The sequence below is a fragment of the Mus caroli genome, unplaced genomic scaffold, assembly GCF_978045245.1.
Source record: "Mus caroli unplaced genomic scaffold, Mus_caroli_1 scaffold_12, whole genome shotgun sequence".
NCBI lineage: Eukaryota > Metazoa > Chordata > Mammalia > Rodentia > Muridae > Mus > Mus caroli.
Genome location: NW_028227267.1, coordinates 83,763,370 through 83,787,507, shown reverse-complemented (window position 1 = coordinate 83,787,507; position 24,138 = coordinate 83,763,370). Strand labels below are relative to the sequence as shown.

The 24,138-nt window shown below is 39.1% G+C and overlaps 1 protein-coding gene across 5 annotated transcripts in view; it reads right to left on the bottom strand.

The window, feature by feature from the left end:
* Positions 1–24,138, bottom strand: part of Tdrd3 (tudor domain containing 3) — a 130,368-nt gene that overhangs the window by 61,395 nt on the left and 44,835 nt on the right. For 2 of the 5 annotated variants that reach the window (XM_021181871.3, XM_085828808.1), the window contains exons 3-7: positions 23,196–23,261; positions 8,460–8,620; positions 5,867–6,008; positions 3,305–3,376; positions 658–807 (exon numbers count right to left, since the gene is read on the bottom strand). In XM_021181871.3, the coding sequence (XP_021037530.1) occupies positions 658–807; positions 3,305–3,376; positions 5,867–6,008; positions 8,460–8,620; positions 23,196–23,261 (591 nt within the window). Of the gene's footprint in view, positions 1–657; positions 808–3,304; positions 3,377–5,866; positions 6,009–8,459; positions 8,621–8,753; positions 8,777–23,195; positions 23,262–24,138 lie in introns of those variants that run through there. The other 3 variants (XM_029468708.2, XM_029468709.2, XM_085828807.1) reach the window with 3 other exon arrangements.

Here is a 24,138-nt window from a genome sequence, read left to right as displayed (position 1 = left end):
AACTATTGCAATTTTAATGAATAAAAATTCTATCCAAGAAACTCACAAAAAAAATTCATATCAAACTAAAAAAAAAAAATCAATCAACAAAGGAAAAAAACCTAGTCCAAGTAAACAAGAAATTAAAACCAGCTTGGCCAACTATGGTCTAAGATGGAGCGCATGTGTGTGCACATACATGTATCATACAGCCACATATAATCCTACGAGTAACATGTTTGCTGAAATCTATTTAATATAAAAAATAAGCTAGCAAGACATAATTCTGATGCACTAATTGATCCCAACTCAGAACTCATTCCCCAAGATCTCCCTATTCAGAAGCAAGCATTACAGAGGGAGATTATCTTAGAAAGTAGTAACGAGCTCAACTAATAACAGGAAACCCTCTGCTATGATGCAAAAGGAAAATGTGTGTAGTTATTTCACTGAGAAAGAAACGAAAGGAGGGGTGCTGGGTGGATTACATGCCAACAGAAATATTTATGAGACTGCCAAGGTGCCTTGGGATGCCCGGAGAAACTGGCTTCCTCTGCTTGTCCAATCTGTAGAGAGAGGAGTGTGAGCACTCTGGGGATTGGTTACGTGAGCAGCAGTGATGACCAAGGGAATTACAGAGAATGCAACAGGAGAAGTTTGCGAAAACCCTCGTCTTACTTCTTTGCTCTTTGCAACCTCTGCAATGGCAGCAGTTCTTTGCTTTTCAAATTCATCATTATCATTTGCAGGCTTGGCAGGCAGGGAAACTTGTAATGTCTTTCTTCGATCAAGCTCTCTGCTATCCACTTGGACGTTAGATGCACACTTCTGAAAAAATAAATTCATCTCCCTCAGTAATTACAAGATAAATTCCAAGAAATACAATTCTTCATAAGAACTATTTCCTTGAAAGAAATATTCGTATTTCTTATCATTGGTAAAGACAAAAATACCACTCTACCCAACAGACTTAAAACAGATAAAAAAAACCACACACGCACAAAAACTATGAAGCTGATTACAATGTTACTTTAAATAAATCTAAGTTAAAGATTGTATCTGTGTATGTACATACATACATACATACACACATACATGCATACATCACCTAAATGAGGCCATACATTTACAAAATAAACTGGAATGCAAGACCCAAGTTTCATTCTAGGGTAATAACTTAAAAACTGTTGTAGATTTCAAGCTATCTACATTAATTAAGACCAGGTAAGTTAGGCAGTACACTTAATAACATGTAACAAAATGTGTTGGAACTTGTAAGTCAAAGACTAAAACAAGCCCAATTAAGATGCAAAGTTTCATTGTTGTTTTATTTAAGGTTTATGCTTTTAATATCATAATTTAAAACAGGTGTCTCTATTTGACAACAATCCCTGAATTCTCGACTCCATACTAGTTTAAGCCCTCTAAAGTGACAGGTTTCTTCTCAGCTCATTACCTATATGAAAGGGAGAAGAGGAAATCAAGTGTGTTACACAAATACAGCATTTTTCCTCCAAGATAAACATGCCATTTATAGCAATGCAAGAGGGCTAGCATGATGATTGTAGCCTACCAACTACTGCAGCATGCCGCACAAGCACGTCACAGTGAAGAACAGTAAACACCATCACTGAGACGAACTCTTCCGTTATACTAGTCCTCCATTTATAATAATACACATTTCAATGCTGTTCAGTAACTGAATCACTAACTGTCTCTAGAAAAAAGTCATTTTTATATCTTAAGCAATTTAAGAAAAGAGTTTACAGATGTCTCAGGAAAAAGTAAAATTGTACAAGTATGTCAGTTATGATTTTCAAGTTTAGATTACTATAATATTTTCACTCTGGGATCTTTTATTACAAACAGAATGTTACTAGCATGGGCCACAACACTGGACTTTCTATCTACCTTTATCTTTAAAAGAGGAGAGGGGACATACCCATGATGCAGAAATGACTCTAAGTATAGCTCATAACAATTATTTTAAAGATGCCAATCAACTGGTCCTATACCATACCTTCATATCAACTAGGTGTCTTTTTAGTACCAAAGTTCCAAACAAAATTCAAATAACATACAAAATAAAATGTTGGGTTTCAATTTCAAATTTTTATGTCCCAATTTGCCTTCACTTTAGCCAGCATTCTGTAAGAAAGGTACAGAGTAAAAACAGTTTAAAACTGTAGTGCTGACCAACAAGGCAAAGCCAAGGCCACAGGGAGTGCTCTCAGCCTCATCTAGGGTGAAGCAAGAGAAGGGCAGGAGACTCCGGGAGGAGACAAGTCCAAGTTAAGTACAGAAAGGAAAACAAGACAGAGGCAGCTCAGCCCTTCCTCCAGTCTCCTTTACAGTAGGAAACATGTGGTGGTGGGAATGAGAACTGCTCCCATGCCACCATGTCTGAATGCCCAGACCCCAGCGGGTGGAAATGTTTGGGAAAGATTAGGAGGTGTGAGGTTGGTGGAGGGCCTGTGTCACTGAGCATCAGATTTCTAAAGCCCAGGCTATTCCCAGTTAGCTTTCTCCCTCCCTCCCTCCCTCCCTCCCTCCCTCCCTCCCTCCCTCCCTCTCCCTCTCCCTCTCCCTCTCCCTCTCCCTCTCTCCCTCCCTTCCTCCCTCTCCCCTCCCTCTCCCTCTCCCTCTCTCCCTCTCTCTCTCCCTCCCTTCCTCCCTCTCCCCTTCCCCCTCCCCCTTTCTCTTCCGCCCCACCAGATAAACATGTAATCACTCAGCTACTGGCCAGCATCACGATTGTCTGCCTGCCACTGTTTCCTGACATGACAGTCTTGCACTCTCTGAAACGTTAAGCCTCTATTAAATAATTCCTTTTAAATGTTGCCTTGGTCACAGTGTTTTGTTACAGTAATAGAAAAACTAAGACTAAGGGTTAAAAATTAAGGACTACACATGTAAATACTTATTTTTGTAGAAGAATAATCCAAGCTGCTATAGTTGAAAACATCAATATAAAACAAAATTAGGTGTCTAAGATGAACAATTGAATGGAGGCTAAGCTGACGAACAAAATTTGGGGGAAAATTCTGGCATATATTTTTTCATCTCTTTACTTTTAAAATTGTCATTTACTTATCTTAGCAGTTTTCCATTAACTTATCTTAGCAGTAATTTGTTCTACATACATAATTCTTCATTGCTTCAATCTCTGGGATAAGGGCAATGTTATTAAGTTCCTTGACCTTCATGTCTAATATAACTCTACGGCATCTGAGTAACTAGGTTGTCACAAAGCCATACTCAGCGTAAGCACAACGAAGAACACTCTTTCTTGACTGAGTCCACCTGCCAGGAGCAAAGTCCTTACCTGTCCAAAAGGTAGAAAAGGAGGTGGGCCACCTTCAGCTCCAATATTGCTTCTATTATGCTTTAATAAGCTCTGTTTAAAAACAAAATCAGTCATAAAGCATAAAGCACACATATAGACACACTAGCCCCGCATACCAGAAGTGCAGAGCTTACAGTAGAATCTTGAGACACAACAGCCTCCTTTAAAGCATTTCTAACTACAAGACAAAAAATACTTTATTCTTCATTTCTGTAAGCTGGGAAAGTTCTTTCCTCATCTCTCCTGACCAAAATACATTCAAGTTTAATTTTTAGAAATATTTTTCAAGCTGGTGCTCTTTGGAGAAAGCAGACCTCCTCAAATAACGTCAATTCATAAAAAAAAATGCTCTGACAAGAACAATTTTACTTTGAAGCACATAACCAATAGACGAATAATATCTGAAATTTCTCTACAAAAATAACATTTTTAGAGATAATACTTACTAGAAAAAAGCTATTACTGATAAGGGTGATTTCTGGTACTTGGAATACTAGAATCCTATGGTTTATAATATGTAAAGTCACACAATAACATTTTTCAAATTATCTTACACTCATTCATACTATGAAGAACTATAAAAGTTTCGTTGTACTTTGCATGCATATGTGTATGTACACGAAGACACTAACACACAACAAGCACAAGTGTGTAAAGGGAAGAGGACAACTTGCATGAGTCAATTCTCCCCACGCCCATGTGGATCCCAGGAATCAAACTCAAGTCATGAGGTCTGAGCAAACACCTTTCCCTGCTGAGCCTCTCGTGAGTATTTAATAGAGGAAAGCTTCCAAACTCTATGAGTTTCGGGGTTTTTAAGCTTGGCTAATGAGAATCAGAAAAACCACAAAGCACTTCCTCCCATTCTGACGCCCTTCCATAGGGCCAAAGGCAGCCCAACAGCATTCCCTCTGCTACCCTTCCCACTGACGGTGTTAACATGCATCTGTCAAGTATTAAACATACCTTCCGAACTTGAACCTTGTGCTAATTAATATTACAGATGTTATGATGAAAATACAATGTAAAAGAGTCACAAAGTATTTTTAAAAATTCACCATGTACTGTACTGTTTAACACATTCCAGAGTTCCTGCATTCTGTAAACGCGCATACATTTCATGTAAGCTACAGAGTGAATAATAAGCACAAAGGCAACTTAATGTCAGCCTAATGAGCAAAGGAGAATAAACTGGGACAGGGATGCCGCATCTTCACAATCTACATGCACGTTATCAACCTCTTTCATTTAAAAACAAGAAGCAAGGCACACGCACATGATTATCCAGGGCCCTGAGCTCAGTTTCGATTCAGTTACAAGGAAAGGATTATGTAAACAGCTATAAATCAATTCAGTTTGCACGTAAACGTCCTTTAAAAGCTAACATAAATTAACATTTTTTGTTAACATGAAAATTTAAAAACAACTCGGACTCCTATTTCTTGCACTGCTGAAGGTACAAAAGCCAGACCTAAGCTCCCTTTACACACAATGAGTGACCTGGCCAGTATATAAACAACCCAGCCCTACATAGCATAGGATCGCTATTCCTAAGGGAAGAGGTAAATCCAGCCTGGGTGTACGATGCAGAAAGCATAGCATAGCATGGAGGATTCAGTAGAGAATATCAACCTCACAACAAGACACTCAGCATCACTGTGCCATGGATAATGCACATGGAAATGAGGAGTAGTCCTATTTCACACACACATACACAGACACACACACACACACACACAGAATAGATACTATGAAAAAATAACCACTGTAGAAGTCAGAACCTTATTAAACGAATAAAACAAAACTACCATAAAATCTAGCAATTCTACAAGTATGCATGCCAAAAAACTAAAAGGAGCTACTATTTGTGCACCCACATTCACAGCAGCTTTAGCCATAGTGAGCAAAAGATAGGAGCAACACTAATGCCCACTGACAGATGAACAAACAAAATGTAGTGTTCATAAACAATGGAATACTACTGAGCTAATAAAAAGAGGGAAACTCTGACATCCTCCAATATAGCTATTATCTTACTCAGAATAAGCTGGACACAAAAGAACAAATACTACTACTATAACATGTCTAAGAGATATTCCAATACTCAAGACCATAGAGACAGAAAGTAGAATGGCGGACAAGAGTGTATGCACGCTTGTCTGTGTGTCTTTGTTGGAAGTGAGTAAGTTCCTACCTGACTTAATGGTTTTAAGTGGAAAGATTCTTGCTGGGATGTTGGAAAATTATATAAGCACTGATCTGACATTTTCCAATATAAAGGATATCTAATATGTCCTTTTCTTAACTAACAAATTTCAAACCTGTCAAGATACTGTAATATTAACATTTAAAACATGAGTAAAATGTAATAGGTACTGAAAACTGTCACTTCCTTTTGAGGAAGAATGGTGTCACAGCACAGCAGATAGTTTCTCTACTGAGGATCATGTGCTATCTTAGTAACTCTGACACAAAAGACCACTGCTGCCACTTGCTGTGGGAAGAGCGCCTATGTTCTAATAGTTTGTATTGCACACTTACTCTCTGTAAAGCCCACTTGTCAATTAGGTGTTCCACTTCGCCACCAAGAACTGTGGTGTTAGAGTCACTTAAGAGCAGGAATCCGTTCTGTATGTCCACAGTGCCAGAGAGCTTCACTTTTGTGCCAGGTGGTGTGTTCAGGCTGATGCAAAGGAAAAACCAAAGGAGTTAGTGATTAGAGCGGCACTGAAACTCCTCCACAACTGAACCGGAGCCGCGTGACTTAGTCACAATACACTAACATCTGAACTAAATTCCAAGAGGACTAGCTATGAAGTAAAAGTGCATCACCATAAATGAAGACCAAGCAATCAATCAGTCCATGCATGCATACATACATACATACATATATACATACATACATAAGCAAGCTTTAGTTTAGTTTCCACAAGTTCCAACAAATGTGGACAAGAATAATCTCACCCCACAAAGCTATGGTAAAGAAAAAGGAAAGACAGGGGAAAACTTTTCTTTTTAAAATGTATTTTCTGTCTGTGGGTGTTCTGTGTCTATGTATGAAGTCAGGACCATGGACCCTGGAGTTACAGATGGTTGTGAGCTGCCATGAGAGTGCTGGGAATTGAACCTGGAACTGAAATGTAAGAGCACTTTTCATCACTGAGCCATCTCCCCAGCCAGTAAAGGACTTCCAACTGTAGCATATATGAACACAATACCTCCCTTTCTTTTCTATGTTTCTATTTGTCCTCTACAGGACAAATATATATCATTATTAAATTAAATTTTAATATAGAAAAATATATTTAACCAGTAATAAACACAGAAATGTATCACCTATATGAGCCATGGTAATCTATAAAAATCCTTTTGTTAGTCATCTAGCCATGTTAGTCATCTGAACACGAGAATTAGTTATTCAATAACTTTAAAAAGACTCTTTCAAATCTATGATCTGGCTGGGGTGTTGCGCCGGATGGTCTGGGACCTCAACCAGTTATTTGAAGGACATGAGAAGAAGCCAAAAGGCAGGGTGTTTATTGAAACTGACAAAACAGTTAGAAGGCTGGGGCCATCAAGTTTCTGCCCGTTTACCGCCAATAGAATGCCTTGAGAACCTATACCACGCTTCCTATTAATGACTTACTTTTTTCTCAGAACCCCCAGATTTTAATCCCCACTTTATATTTCTGCGCAGCCTATATAAATTACACAAAGAGTGAAAAAAAAAATAAAAACTAAAAAGACTCTTTCACACTGACTCAGAAATCATGAGCATTAAGTGTAACGAGACTGGTCTACTAAAGGCCAGTGTTCATCAGATGCTTGATAAACCTTGCATCACAAAACCAGAGGAAACTTTGCTAAAGGAAACTCAGGATAACATTCACCTCATCATGTAGGTTTGTTCTAAAGTAAAAGCACAGATATAAATCCTACTCCACCTCTTCCCACATCCAGCGAGAGGAAAGGCTCTCCAAATAGGACTCCTAAAATAGTCTGCCGTGAAACACTTGGCATGAATTAGAAAATTATTCTGCAATGGCTTCATTATTCACATTTCTAAGGCTCATGAAATTCATCACATGCTGATACATGCAACATCAAATCAGTGAGTATTAATACCACAGCCTTTCCAAAGATGGCTACTAAAAATCACTAGGGAAAAGAAGTTAGAATGTGCCTCATTCTCAAACTTCAAAGAAGCCACACACAGTAAGACAGATTAGACACTGTTCTGTGTATCAAGTAGGTCTGATATGTGTACCATTGCATATTATCAGTCCTATCTCAATAAAGTCATTAGAATTGTTCTGAGCCTCACAAGCTTAACATTCCTAGTCCTAACTGATGGAAGGAAGAGTCACAGAGAGCCTTGCCTAACCTTGCCTTACACAGCTCGGGAGTCAAAGAGCAGTTGCTGAGTACAATGTCCCATCCCTGAGATCAGCAGTAACCATCAGCAACACAATTACACTAACACATTTCTGCTAATTCCAGGCAATCAGCATGGGTAAGGAGTGGAAGTGGATTTAGGAGGAGTTGGGAAGGGGAGAAAATTATCAAAATACATTATACTAAATGCTCAAAGATTTAATAAAAATATTTTGTAAGCATTTTTAACAAAAAAATTTGTTTAACAAAAAAACATATTTTTTAAACAAAATAAGAATTTGGAAGGTTGCGCATTAAATAATTCTTTCTTACAAAATAGGAAGCCACAAACCTCTTTAGCCTTAATTATCTCCTCAGAAATTATATTAGCCTACAAACTTGACTAGAATCTTAAACAGTGTATTAACACACCACATAAGTACAGCTGCTAGCCTGTTAGGGGAAAAAAAACATATTTAAAGATATTCTAGTGTTTTCTAAACAGTGAATTACCAAAGATTTTCTGGAAAAAGAAATCATGCATATATATCTTAAATTTGTTTTATAGTTATCACAGAATGAAGGATAACTAACTTTGTCCCTAACTGTCTGTTAGACAAAACAGACATGAACACCCCAGGATCTGTTATGGAAAAGTACAGCATTCACTTAAGGCTCCATTCCTGCTTTTTCAAGTTCTGACAATGAAATCAGGTTTGAAAAGCACCCTCAGGTCCTCTTAACGAGTTGTATGAGTCACCTTATTTTTGAAATATAACTGAATTCTACTGCCGTACAACTTGTATGCCCATCCGTCATCTGCACGCGGAGCATCCTTGGCGCAGCTTGTGATTCCTCGTTATCCTTTGGCGCAGCAACATTGCGGACCTTCTGAATTTGTAAAACACATGGACCTTCAAGCTGTCACACACAAGAGAACAAAAGTCATTTGTTAACCACTGCTCTACTTTCAATGACACAATTTTCCTATCTTTAATTGTTATTTATTATAATTTATAGGGACAGCTTCAATTGAAGTCAAGAGTGAACTCACTTTATTAATTCACAGAGGTAAAATTTCAAGAGGCCTGCAGAAGGCCTTTCAAATCCACTTTCAGATAATTCCAATGCACGAAAGCACTAAGAAAGCAGCTCTGGTTTTGAATAAAAGGTCAGAGGTCACACTTTTAGTCTTATGTGTCTGAAACAGTTCACATAAATCCTGTTCCCTCCCCTTTCACAGGAACAGGAAGAAGTTCAGGAGACAGACTACATGACAATATGTGAAGGACATCAACTTAGGGCAGCAGTTGAAAGGAATGCTTCCTAGTCAAACATCAACTTTACAATGCTCCAAAGTGTAAGATGCATAAAGTTCAAGGAGTGTGCTTCACTTATTTCTATACTTCCCTTTGAAAATGATATTAAATCCAATGATATATGACAAGGAGAGAAAAAAAATGTTCTCTCTTGCCAACTTTCAGTCAAAGTACAAAATAAATCAATGGTGTAATTAGGTATAAAGCTAAAAGTTTTATATAATAATATGCTGATAGCAAAACTGGGGAAATACAGTTTAATTTGCTTACATCTAAAAAAACACATTTAACAGAAATGAACATTTCCACATAACAAAATAGATCTTTAAGTTAGCATCATAGTTTAGGGATTATAAAAGGGCTATTTTAAAATTACAGGTTTTCAAATAAATATTTCTGTACATTAAAAAAAAATACATACTTTCAGAAAACAAATAACAGTTGGCAAATGGTTACACATTATTTCCCCAAGTAAGTAAGTCTCTAAACTAGAAATCTACTGCTCAGCACTAACCAGGAACAACAATGTCACACATTCAGTTTTATCTAGTCTAATCATTCATCTAAGCTCTAGCTATGAAAGGAAAATTCTGTTTCTGGGAAAGATGGTAGAATAGAGGCAGCTGCCAAGAGAGCCAGTAAAAGAAGAGTTAAAAACAAAGGAAAATAGGAGTTATTGCAGAAGGGAAGAGATGCCTCAGAAGTCCACCAAGGCAGTGACAGGACACTGGGAAGGAGGAACGGTAAGGACAATGACTCAGAGCGCACAGGAAGAGCAGCAGCCTGCACATCCCTGCAGAACAAGGCAACAGAAGCAGCTTACAAAGACAGCTTCCAGTCAGGGAGATGGCTCAGTGGGTAAAGGTGCTTGCTGCTAAACCTAAAGACCTGAGTTCAATCCTGGGACCCCCCACATGGTACAAGAAGAGATCTCCCAAAAGTTGTCTTCTGACTTCCACACACATGCCATGGTATATGCACACACACACAATACAAACATACACTATTTTTTTTTCAAATTATTTTTAATGTTTTAATAAAATATTTAAATTATTTTTAAGTTATTATATACATAGTAAAAAATGTAAAGAGGTCTGCTTCTCACTGGTAGTATTAGAGATTATAAAGGTCAGTTACTCGATATGATCAAGAAACCAAACCTAAGAATCCATAGAGCTAAGATAAACATTAAAAATATAAAGAATCTATTCCATGAAATTATAAAATGCATTTCCCTAAAATGTAGGGGAAGAAATAGACATTCAAATACAAGAGACATATAGAATTCAAATTATGCATAGACCCATAAACTCTACAATACACTAGAGATAGTCCAATGTTTAATCACAAATTATATTACATAGCCACAGTAAAACAAAACAGCAGTGGGACAATGAAGTAGCACAGATACAGACACACACACCTATGGACTGAGCCACAGGACCCAGAGATACGCCCACACAGCGACAGACACAGATACCTACTTATTGTTACAAATTGTTCAAATAAGATACTAGAGAAATGACAAGCTCTAAAACAAAAGTTGATGGAAAAACTGGTTTTTCGCATGTAAAAGAATAAAACTAAATCCATCTCTGAATCCATCTCTCTGTTTAAAAGAAATCCATGGAAATAGATCAAAGACTTTAATAAAAATATAAACTCGGAAACCACTAAAGAAACATAGCTGAAGCAACTTGAAGCGCAGGACTAGACAAGGCTTTTCTGAAGAGAACTCCAATAGCACAGGAAATAATCCCAAGAGCTGACAAGTGTGACCTCCAGGAGCTGCTGTAAAACAAACCAATAATCCCCAGGGTGAAGAGATAACCAACAAAGGGAAACAAGACTGTCACCTGAGTGTCCGACATGCAATTACATACATATGCACACATGTATATAAAATGCCAAAATTAAACACCAAAAAAAAAATCATCATAAATAAATGGGCCAATGAACTAAATAGACAGTTCTCAAAGGAACAATCCAAATGGCCAATCAATACCTGAAAAAATGTTCAACATCATTAGCCATCCAGGAAACAAGGAAACACAAATAGCCAATAAGTATTGTTAAAAGTATTCACTAAGTATTTTTTAAATATTCTGATGGACTTAGTCACCAGGAAAAACAACTCATAACTACTTTGAGGTTCATGTCAAGAATCTCAAGTTTTTTATTTATTATCAAGAAATCAAATACAGCACATGCAGGTGAGGACAGAGGGGAAAGAAACACACCCAGTGCTGGTGGGAATGTAAGCTGTGCAACCACTGTGGAAATCAGTAGGGAGGCTCCTCAGAAACCTGAAAATAGATCCACCTACCACGAGACACTGCCACTGCACTCCGAATATGTCCTAAGTCAGCACAGCACAAGGCTGCTTGCATAAGATGTGTATAGCTGCAGTATTTACCACAGGTAGAAAATTCAACCAGCCTACTTATCCATCAACATTGAACAGATAAAGAAAATGCAGAACACATCACAATGGGATTGTATGCAGCTGTAAAGGAAGTGCAATCATGGTGTTCACAGAAAAACTGATGCAACTGGACATCATCATGTTAAACAAAGCAAGCCAGGCTCTCAAAGAAAGACACATTTTCTCTCAAATACAGAACCTAAATTTAAAATTACACCTGTGTAAGATTGTGTCTATTTACATGTTTGGCTGGAGGTCATGGAAGCCCATCTTGGGCTAATCCATAAGAATTTACTCTGTCTGTTTCTTCCAAATTCTAGGCTCAGTGGCTTCATGTTGTCGCTTAACACACTTACTAAACTACAGAGTGTGGTAAATGCTCCACACTGAGGCTCTTTACTCTCTCTCTCTTCAGATGGGCAGTTTACAGCATTTGATTGGTACCATCACATCATCTCCTATAAAGATGTCAACTGTCAGTGAGCTTATATGCAGCTTCAATAAAATTTCTAGCATACTTTAAGAGATTTAGTAATTTGATTCTAAACTTTATTGGGAGAAAAATAATAACCTAAGGAAGAATGTATTTTACAACCACAAGTTCAGGAAAAAATTGGTAATTTCAAGTGTCATAAAGGTACCTTTCAAATAGATCCTGTATACTCGACGGAACGCACTATAAATGAGGCAACTCTTTGTAATGTAATTTGGCATCATCTTATGAAAGGAAAGTGGCTTAGCTCTACCGTGCACTAACTCAGTCCGAGTTCATCTCTTACTGTGTGCTGCTTCTTAGAAGTAGTGTATATTTTCAAAACTAATATAAACAATAAAGTAACCATCAAAGGAATTGATACATATTTACGATAACTGCATATGCATATGCAAACCAAAATGTACTTAAAGTCAATGAACAAACTCAGAATTCATGCAATTGTTTCTTAGTGTAGGAAGGGGTGGGGACAGAACACCTGAGCAGAACCATTCAGATATTCTAGTGTTTACCTCAGAAGAAGCTTCAGGGGTACCTACTTTAATACTAAACCTCAAAGATCCCTAAATGTACACACATCAATATTTTAAATCATTTATGCTTTAAGATTAATATTCTGGTCAGTGAAATAAATTTCTTAATTGAAAAGCTAAATCTATAAACTACACAGAACAAATACACTCAAAGCCATCTCACAGAGCAAGTTTGATGCCATAAGTGTTAGTAAAATCATTTCTAAGAGGGACAATGATGGAAAAGCTACCCTTAAAACTATTTGGCATTTCCCTTGCCAATATCAACAACCAACTAGATCTAGCTACAGCCTGCACCAAGAAGAGATGTGCAGCCGCCAAGACCATGAGCGTCTGAGCACACTGGTCCAGCGCAAGCAAGTACCTTGTTCTGGGCTTTGTGCTCATCACCTCACTGTTCTGAACACAGCCTCATTCTGCCGCAGCTGCTCCAGCAGAAATCCAATCTTCCTGCTCTCCCCTGCCCTACGTGACTCTTCTCTGCACTAACCAGGCTGAGACGATGGCATGCTGCAGCTGCACACCGAGGAAATGCTAGGACACTTGTCTGCTTTCTCATCCTCTCCAAGTATCTTAGAATAAAAAGTCCCCAAACTCAGGGACTTTAGGTTCTAGTGCTCATAGACAACAGCCACATGTACCTTCCATGCATAATTATCAGTCAAAATTTTTAATTAGGCCCAATTTCTCATAATTCATATTATAAAAACAGCATATTCTATTTTAAAATAAAAATAATATTGAATATGATATATATTGTTTTATGTATATCTACTAAATATATACACATATATTATATATACATGTATAATATACATATATATTTTAATACCTTGTCACAGAAAGATGTGTATACAGAGTATGTGTACTGTAAGGTTTTTTTCCCAAGGATTTATTTTTATTTATGTGTACATGTTTTGTCTACATGCAACTGCACACATATCCAGGTGCTCAGAGGCCAACAGAGGGTGTCAGATCAGGGAGCTGAAGGTAGCGGTGGCTGTCAGTCACCTCACATGGGTGCTGGGAACCAAACTCCAGTCCTTTGCAAAAGCAGCAAGAAGCATTAACTGTTGAGCCATCACTCCAGCCCATGAAAATATTCTCTAAGATTTCAAATATGCCTCTACGATGGCATTACTCCAATCACAACTCATCCCATAGTTTGAAAGCCAACAGTCTAGAGAGAAAAGCTACGACGATGAATAGCCTTCCTTTTTATATGGACATCTGACATAAAATCTCACTTACGGAGTTGGTTGTCTCCTTCACTCTGCACAAATATACACTCGAAACTGCCCAGGGCCACTGAAATGGTTAGGTGAGTAAGGCACTCGCCATGAAGCATCAAGTCCTAAGGCCCACATGGCAAGAGGAGAGAACCAACTCCTAAAAGCTGTCCTCTGACCTAACTACACACACCCACACACACACACACACACACATATGCATTCAGTAAATAAGTGAATAAATAAAATCATTCTTTACCTGCTTGAATAAAAAAATATTTCTGGAAGTTAGGGAGATGGCTCAGTTGTTAAGAGCTCTGACTGCTCTTTTGGGGGACCTGGTTGAATTCCTAGCACCCACACCCACATAGGGGCTAACCGCCATCTGTAACCTCCATTTCAGAAGAGCTACCACTCTCTTCTGCCCTCTATTGGCCCCAGGTACACATGGGGTACACACACATCCATGCAGGCAAAACACCCACACATATGAAACAAATAATCAGATAAATACCACTGAACAGAAAACACATCTGAAACCCTAGCACCTGTGAGGCTAAGGCCCAGAGGATCACCAAGATGAGGCACCCTTGGCTGCACAGCAAGTTTCAAGCTGTTCTGGTAATATATGGCAAACCTCTCTCAAACAACAGTAAGAATAAAATAAACAAAAATGATTTTCTAATGCTATTCTATAATTAACATGCAAAAATTATACCAGGAGCCAAGGCAGGCGCTTTATAGACATTGTTGAATTCACCTGGTGGAATTACACAGTCCATTAAGATTGCTCTCATCTTCATGTAAATATACCTGACAGCAAGCCAGGCGGTGGTGGTGCACGCCTTTAATCCCAGCACTTGGGAGGCAGAGGCAGGTGGATTTCTGAGTTCGAGGCCAGCCTGGTCTACAAAGTGAGTTCCAGGACAGCCAGGGGTACACAGAGAAACCCTGTCTCAAAAAAAAAAAAAAAAAAACCCTGACAGCCCAGGGAAAGAAATACTTTGCAACTGTGACCCAGAAATAGATGCAAGCGTGGAGCTGCCTCCCCCAAGCATGCTGGCCTCTACTGCAACTTCTACGGCTAACACTGAAAGCAGAAGTGGCATACAGAGCAATGAGAATATCATTCTTTGAAGCCTAACTGGAAATTAGGAGAGAGGTTGCACTTGAGTTGGAAACTGCAGACAATGTGGCAGGTTGCCGACAGCTGAAGGACATTTGGGTACTGCAGCAACAAAGGCTGAGCTCACCGTGGTAGTTGCTGCTTTAATGGGTTTCCACAGACTGTATGTACCAATAATAAAGACTAATCATTTAACGTTAGTCAGAGGAGAGCCTCAAAGCCTCAAAAAGAGAACAAAAGAAGGTTTTGCTGAAAACGAGCTTGAAACAAGACTTGATGTTCCAAAGATGGAGAAGCAAAGGCCAACAATGTCTTTGATTCTCAAGTGATTCACAGAAAGACCAGACACACAGAGCACACAGAAAGTGACCATACAGAATATACAAACACACAGAAAGACTGTTAAGTGAAGATAATAATGATGGTAATGTATTAATACAAAGAAAATTATAATGTGGTAGTATATTTACTAAATGACTACAAAGTGTTTGCCCTTTAGAAATGTTAAAGCCAATAGAATTGAAGACCCAGAAATGAACCCACACACCTACGGTCACTTGATCTTCGACAAGGGAGCTAAAAACATCCAGTGGAAGAAGGACAGCATTTTCAACAAATGGTGCTGGCACAACTGGTTGTTAACATGTAGAAGAATGCGAATCGATCCATTCCTATCTCCTTGTACTAAGGTCAAGTCTAAGTGGATCAAGGAACTTCACATAAAACCAGAGACACTGAAACTTATAGAGGAGAAAGTGGGGAAAAGCCTTGAAGATATGGGCACAGGGGAATAATTCTTGAATAGAACAGCAATGGCTTGTGCTGTAAGATCGAGAATTGACAAGTGGGACCTCATGAAACTGCAAAGCTTCTGCAAGGCAAAAGACACCATCAATAAGACAAAAAAACCACCAACAGATTGGGAAAGAATCTTCACCTATCCTAAATCAGATAGGGACTAATATCCAATATATATAAAGAACTCAAGAAGGTGGACTCCAGAAAGTCAAATAAACCCATTAAAAAATGGGGCTCAGAACTGAACAAAGAATTCTCACCTGAGGAATACCGAATGGCAGAGAAGCACCTGAAAAAATGTTCAACATCCTTAATCATCAGGGAAATGCAAATCAAAACAACCATGAGATTCCACCTCACACCAGTCAGAATGGCTAAGATCAAAAATTCAGGTGACAGCAGATGCTGGCGAGGATGTGGAGAAAGAGGAACACTCCTCCATTGTTGGTGGGATTGCAAGCTTGTACAACCACTCTGGAAATCAGTCTGGCGGTTCCTCAGAAAATTGGACATAGTACTACCGGAGGATCCAGCAATACCTCTCCTGGGCATATATCCAGAAGATGTCCCAACCGGTAAAAAGGACACATGCTCCACTATGTTCATAGCAGCCCTATTTATAATAGCCAGAAGCTGGAAAGAACCCAGATGTCCCTCAATAGAGGAATGGATACAGAAATTATGGTACATTTACACAATGGAGTACTACTCAGCTATTAAAAAGAATGAATTGATGAAATTCCTAGCAAAATGGATGGACCTGGAGGGCATCATCTTGAGTGAAATAACACAATCACAAAAGAACTCACACAATATGTATTCACTGATAAGTGGATATTAGCCCAAAACTTAGGATACCCAAGATATAAGATACAATTTGCTAAACGCATGAAACTCAAGAAGAATGAAGACCAAAGTGTGGACACTGTGCCCCTTCTTAGAATTGGGAACAAAACACCCAGGGAAGGAGTTACAGAGACAAAGTTCGTAGCTGTGATGAAAGGATGGACCATTTAGAGACTACCGTATCCAGGGATCCATCCCATAATCAGCTTCTAAACGCTGACACCATTGCATACACTAGCAAGATTCTGCTGAAAGGACCCAGATATAGCTGTCTCTTGTGAGACGATGCCGGGGCCTAGCAAACACAGAAGTGGATGCTCACAGTCAGCTATTGGATGTATCACAGGGCTCCCAATGGAGAAGCTAGAGAAAGTACCCAAGGAGCTAAAGGGATCTGCAACCCTATTGTTGGAACAACATGATGTACTAACCAGAACCCCGGAGGTCTTGTCTCTAGCTGCATATGTATGGAAAGATGGCCTAGTCGGCCATCAATGGAAAGAGAGGCCCATTGGACTTGCAAACTTTATATGCCCCAATATAGGGGAATGCCAGGGTCAAAAGAATGGGAATGGGTGGGTAGGAAGTGGGGGGCGCTATGGGGGACTTTTGGGATAGCATTGGAAATGTAATTGAGGAAAATATGTAATAAAAATATTAAAAATTAAAAAAAAAAGAAAAAAAAAAAGAAATGTTAAAGCCTTCAAAAACCTATCTTGAGGTCAGGCATGATGGTGCATGACTTTAATCCCAGTACTGGGGAGGCAGGGCAGGTGAGTCAGGAATACACAGAGAAACCCTGTCTTGAAACTTAAAAACAAACAAACAAAAAATATCTTGAATAATCTCCCAACCTTGAAATTCCCAAACAACAACAGCGACAGTTGTAAACAAATGGCCCTCCATTGATTTGAGTAGTTTCAGCAATTGACCCAGGATGGGAGCAGGTGAAGACTGCATGCAGAGGCCCCACTTCCCACCTGACCTTTATTGCTCCTGAGGGAACTTACTTTTATTTTATTTATTTATTTATTTTTGCCTATTCACTTGACATCTGCTCACTGCTCTCCTCCTGGTCACCCTTCCCACAAGCCTTCCCCATCCCTCCTCCCCTTCTCCTTTGAGCAGGTGAGGCTACTAAGGGTATCCCACCCTGGCACTTCCTCTCCCACTGAGCCCAGACAAGGCAGCCTAGCTAGTGGAAGAATACATCCCACTACATACAAAGCTTTGGGGCAGCCCCCTTGGGCTGTAGAACTTATTTTTTTAGAGTGCCATTGTTGTTATTGTTATTTTAGTTTGCAGAATGTATCTGACTACACTTAGAAGGACTGCATTACTAAACCCCTGTAAATGAAACACAAATTCCTAATTTTATTCATTTTTCTGAAAAATACAAGAACATGCTTAATTTTAATAACTCACTCACTAAATGGAACACTAATAAGCTGTTATTTACAACAGACTACATTAACCAAGAAGAAAGAAAAGAGCTTTCGATTAAAACCTGAACCTTTTACCTGTTCTGTTCTGTTTTTTCTTAAAACTATTCACCCTCTAAACTTGAGAACGAGAATGGTTCCTTCTGAAATTTAAGGCTAGGCAGCCATCTTGTGGCTCACCTTGGTATTGCTGAAGCTCTGACCAGTCACTTCAGCTTGCAAAAATGAAGCATTAAATCAGCTTCACATTTTAAAAAGTCATATGCAACTGTCAGGATGAGGACTTACAATTTAAAAAGAAATAACTCTGGAACGTGACTGCTGTGTATCAATTTCTTTCAGGTTGAAACCTTGCCTCCTGGAGGGCGGCTCAAGAGACTGTGGGGTAAACCAAGCCCTGCAGAGCTGAGAGAGATTAATGAGGCCCTCCCTAGGCTGAGGGGACTGTAAACTGCCTGGGAGAGGCTGCTCGGAGTCCTCACTTCTCTGAATGACAATGAGTCCCAGGCAGATTCTCCAACCTGCCAAGCCACCTGCAGGGCATTCAGACAGGCCCAGGGTGACACTTCTGTGAAGCCATTGCCTTTGAGCCAACACTTGCTCCCTAGGCAACTTGCTCAGATAGTTCTGCAAGGAACCACAACAAAGTCCTTGGTTTACCTAACTAGACATTGTTGCTCAGTATTTGTTACTTGATTGGTTGGTGGTTTAAAGGGAACCAGAAACAACCAAATGAGACATTGGTATCCCTCTCTCCAGGACAGTCTCCCTAAGCTATCTGACACATTTCCTGTTAGGCTTCTTCCACAATGTGCAAAACCCTCCAGTAACTGCACTGAACACAAAGCATTCAAACTACGCTATCTCTTACAATTACCAAGCCTACTTTGTTTTAAACATCTACGAAAATAACAAAAAGTTAAAATTAAACAGAGAAAAAGATTAACTATACTGCACTTACACTGTGACTACTTCCCATGGTCTCCAGCTGTCCCAAGACTTCAGAACATCCTGTCCTTAAAAACCTAAGAGATTACATGAGATACACACATACACACACACATACACACACACACACACAAGTCTCTGTCAGTTTACCTCCCTGCCTACCTACCTCACTGGGTCTCTCTCACACACAACACACACAACACAACACAACATACACCACACACACACACACATTCACTAAGTCTCCAACATTTAGGGCTGGGGGGGGCAGGGAGCCTATGGAATATGTAGCCTGGAGAGGGAAACCTAGAGGAAAACCTCTGTCTACCTTCTCAACCACTTTCCAAGTCTCTACTTGAAATCTATGAAATTACAGTCAAAAACATGGTACATAAAAACTTCAAAATAATCCCACAGATGGAATGAGAAGGGGAAAGCGTTAATATTCTGCCTGGACTCCACCCCCACAGTTACCTGGCAACAGCTAGGTTGGCCTGACCTACTATAAAAGGGGCTGCTTGCCCCCTCCTCTTACTCTCTTGCTTCTCTCTCTTGCCTCCTGCCCTCTCGCTCCCCCTCTCTCTGCACTCCCTTACTCCCTCTCTCTATGTGGCCATGGCCAGCCTCTACTTCTCTCCTCTCTCCTCTCTGCCTTTCTCTGCCTCTACTACTCTTCCCCTCCCCATGCCATAAATAAACTCTATTTTATGCTATACCATCATATGGCTGGTTCCTCAGAGGGAAGGGATACCTTGGCAGGGGCCTGCCAAGGCACCCATTCCCCCCATACCTCACCACACGCCCATAGAACATATCTTAATATTTCTTTATCTTTTTATAATCACAACAGAAAGCCCTCGGGGAAAATATCATAATTACTAATAAAGTAATTTTACCTTTTGCAATTCTATGTTCTCCCAAAATAATCAGTGATAATAGCAATGATTAAGACTTCAGCTGCAAAATCCAAATGAAGTATTTTTCTGAAGGCCAAGACATCTTGAAATGAGATTAAATACATAGTAGACTACAGACCGAATCAAAAATCTATTAGCTTTCCATTTTCTTTCTAATTTGAAATTACCAAATCATGAAAATAGTGTTATCTTAGTCTTACTAATCGTAACAGCAACAACACAAATGTTGGCCTTTTGGGAGACGAAATGTAGCCTCCTCCCATCTACCTCTAAAGAGAGTTACTGATCTGTCTGGAAAGGCTCCAGAACAATGTGAAGCATTGGAGGCCTAGTGACTTAGCTTCCAAAGGAGCTGGGGAAGACATTTACGGGAGGCTTTTTAAAAATAAATCACACACAACAAATGGAGGAAATTCCTACAGGATGATGGTTCCCTCTTCTCCTTGCTTCTAACTACTTGGGAAATTTTCCCAGTCCTCAAACATCTTTCGTTGTCTCCCTCTGAGATGGGAGTGTCACAGACAGACTGGGATTCAGGAAAATTAGTCACAACAGGGCTAAGGCCATCGTTGATCCCATCACAAACATCAGAATGGCTCAAGGACGTTCAGGACTAAATCTAGACAATAAAGATAGGTCCATGTGCTTGATTCTTTCACTGAATTCTTTTGGGGAGCTCAGTATCGAGCAACCCAGCAGAGGTAATTAATTAACATTCGGGCACTTTTAGATTTCAGAGAAAACCATACCATTCTGAATGTAACAAAGTCACCATGTGGAGTACACTCCATTGAACACTTCAAGTTCAATATCATTTAATATTTCAATGGCATACAGGAATAATACTTTAATAATATAGATAGTAACCTCTAGAAAGATTAACTTGTCAAGAATCACTAAATTTAATAATTAGAGACACAGGGTCTGGATGACGCAATGGCTGTACTTGTGTCTTCCTGGTTTGTTATTGGTCCCATCATATTCTCCACACCTGATCTGACTCATGGCTTCCCCACCTCTTTTTTTTTTTTTTTTTTTTTTTGGTTTTTCTAGACAGGGTTTCTCTGTAGCCCTGGCTGTCCTGGAACTCACTCTGTAGACCAGGCTGGCCTCAAACACAGAGATCTGCCTGCCTCTGCCTCCCAAGTGCTGGGATTAAAGGCATGCGCCACCACGCCCAGCTCCCCCCTCTAAAGACATATACTGTAAACGTCCTTTTGACGTTTTGACATTGGCTGAAATATTGTAAAGTTGCTTCCCACATCTGCTGTGTTTAAGAGCTAACGTAATTTAGCTTGCTCTCTTCCCCTCTCAGCTTCTCCGTTACCAATCTTTCTTCCTTTCTTAATATAAAAGGTAAACTAAAGAGTATTATTCCATACTAAAATCCAGCAACTACGCTTCATGTCAGAAGTTGCTAGTGAAAGAAAAATATAATCAATAACAGAACATAAAAAGAATGATCTAGCAATTTCTATTCATTCTATATATAAATTAACATCACATTTAAGTATGCTTTACATAATAATTTACACAGCAAAGTAAACAGCTAATGTTTAATTAAAAAACCATACTTACTAATATAGCCCTATAGCTTATTTACAGATTAAAATAAAGCTTATTTTAAACTAGAACTGTAACATATGTAATTTAGTGGTAGACTATATCCTTATAACAAACAGATACTATTACCATGATGAAATGCTAGGCAGTAAATCTTTGTAATAAAGCTACAAAGTATAGTGAGTGGCATTAATCTTCAGTGCGCACTAGAAGTTTATCTCTTGGATATTTAGCCTAAATACAGCTGCATTTAAATAAAGTATGTAGAGTTCTAATGGCCAACAAAATGAGTACAATCTATGTATCAGCTTTTAAATTTTCTATTAAACCTGTTTTCAAAACCTTTTCATTCCTGCTGTGAGTGGAATTGTATCTGGTCTCAGCAGCAGCTAGTCAAAGGGAAAATATAATCAATGAGGAAGAACAGAAAAAGAAATACCTAGCAATTCCTATTTCATATAAAAGGGATTCTTTAATCTATTCATTCTATGTATAAATTAGCATCACATTTAAGCATGTTTTAAGTGATAATATGTATCACAGAATATTCCACATTATAAAGTTTTGTTTATTGTTATCAACTGCCTTCAAAAGAGATCTTTAAAAAATACTGCACACAACTTTAGAAGCAAAACTGTGCTCAGAAAGTGACCAAGACAAAGAAGGTCTCCATCTGCTGGTGAGCTCAAGGCAGCAGCAAGGTGAGCTCTGAGTCTGCGAACACAGACACAACAGGCAGACAGTAAACACGGCTACAGTGAGCTCTCACTGTCTTACCCCAACTAGACAGAGATGGCATGGACTATGGTGTGATTACTGTCCACCACAGCCATCCACAGCGGACACCCAACCAGCAGTTATAATGTGGGGGTTTTCCTAAGAATGCTCCCACCCAAGGCCAACATCTCCTAATAAGGATTAAAATACAAATTATCAGGTTTCATCTTCATGCTACGGACTGGAAACTCAAGCAGGGGTAGGGATAGTTCAGAGACTAAGTCAAATTCAGCAGAAAACTACATCTGAGAACAAATATTTCTGTAGCAAAAAGTCAAAAAAGGAAACAAATTGGAGAGAGCTTTGTAAAAACACACTAACAATCAGAAAAGAATATTTGACATTAACAATAAACAAAAGATCCAAGGTCAGTGGGGAAAGAATCTGTGGTGGTGACGAGTGTACAAAGAATGATGGTGAGGAGAGTGACCCCTGCTCTTCTCTCCACTCCCTCTGGGGAGCGTAAAGACAACACTGAGACTATAACACAGCCAAGAAACTAACTAACATCGATACAGGACCAACAGCATAGCTTAAATTCTTTACTAAAATATTATACATTTATTTTCAAATTAAAAAATAACTCAACAGAAATGTGCAGGAAATTTCATCCCTAACTGATTATTTTTAAAAGGTATTCCTGCATTTAAAACTGAGGCCCCTGAGAAAATCCGTAAGAACAGCTGTCTATGAAGCACACAATGAAGCAGACCCAAACATACATCTTTGCCAAACTAACAACCTCACAGCCATATGCTTTCATATTCATAAAGGACCGAGCAAACTCAGTAACCGTTTACAAACGAACCTACAACACAATTGGAAAGAGGACTTGTCGGTCACGTTAGTAATGCGACAAGAGTCACATGCCAAGCTAATACACCATATTCATAATTTCTAAATGGAGTTTTTAACATTTAAAATTCACCAAAATTTTACTTTTAATAACGTTCCACAAGTGAAGGGGAACAGCATGCTAAGTCTGAGGCCGCCCGCCCGGCCAGCAGGCCGTCCATCAGGCCAGAGTGCACACCCAACGTGTAATGGCTGCCGTGGAGCGAGAGGCAGCCTCCTCTTTACCTTTTCTACCTTTCCACCGTTGATGTCACTGGGAAGGAACTTCTTGCCAATTGTTCTCAAGTCTGTCTAAAATAAATATTTTATCATTAAAATAGAATTATAGAAAATTAAAACTAAATTCAGGCTTAGGATCAAAAGAAATTACTTTAAGTTTATGGAACAAAAACTAAGCAAACATCTTTAACTAGTAATAAATATATAGTCACTATTTTCAAATAATGTACTGGCATCTGTGCATTGCTCCGGTAAACAAACAGTTAGAGGCAGAAGCAGCGCATTTCTTTGTTACTCTTCTACCTTAGTCATTCTTCTCCATTGAAATCCCCAACAAAGTACATCACTATGTCTTACTGAAAGCTAATGCCGTATCCAAATATCAAATGATAGCTCTGGACTACAATAAAGCAGTATATGTTTTAATAACCAAATCCCATATATTCTTAACATCCAGAGCCATGAAAACCAATCAGTGCACCAGTCCGACATCCCTAGTGCAGCAAGCAAAGGCAGCGACAGGGAAGGGGGCCTCTGGGCAGTGGAGCGGCAGCGCCTGCACTAAGGCTCTCTGTCTCCCTGCTCACTATGTAAATGACAGCGGTGAGGGCAAACGGTGAGGAAACGGCAGGTATGTGTAATTCAGCAAACCATCACACACAGAAACTAAAGCACAGCGGCTGCTCACAGAGGTGACAGGAGCATCCTGACCTGTGACAAGTCCATATACAACATGGGGCTCGTCAGGACTATGGGAGGGGCTGTCTTCCAAATGAAAACCTAAGATTATGTGGAAGGTCATTCTATGGAATATGGATCTCAAGAGAGATAATAGACTGTCTTTTATACTTACTAAGCACTCATAGTGTGCAACAAATTAAGACTGCACTTAATTGTTTCTGAATAATTCAAATATTTGAACCTAAACTACATGCAAGATTTTAATGCT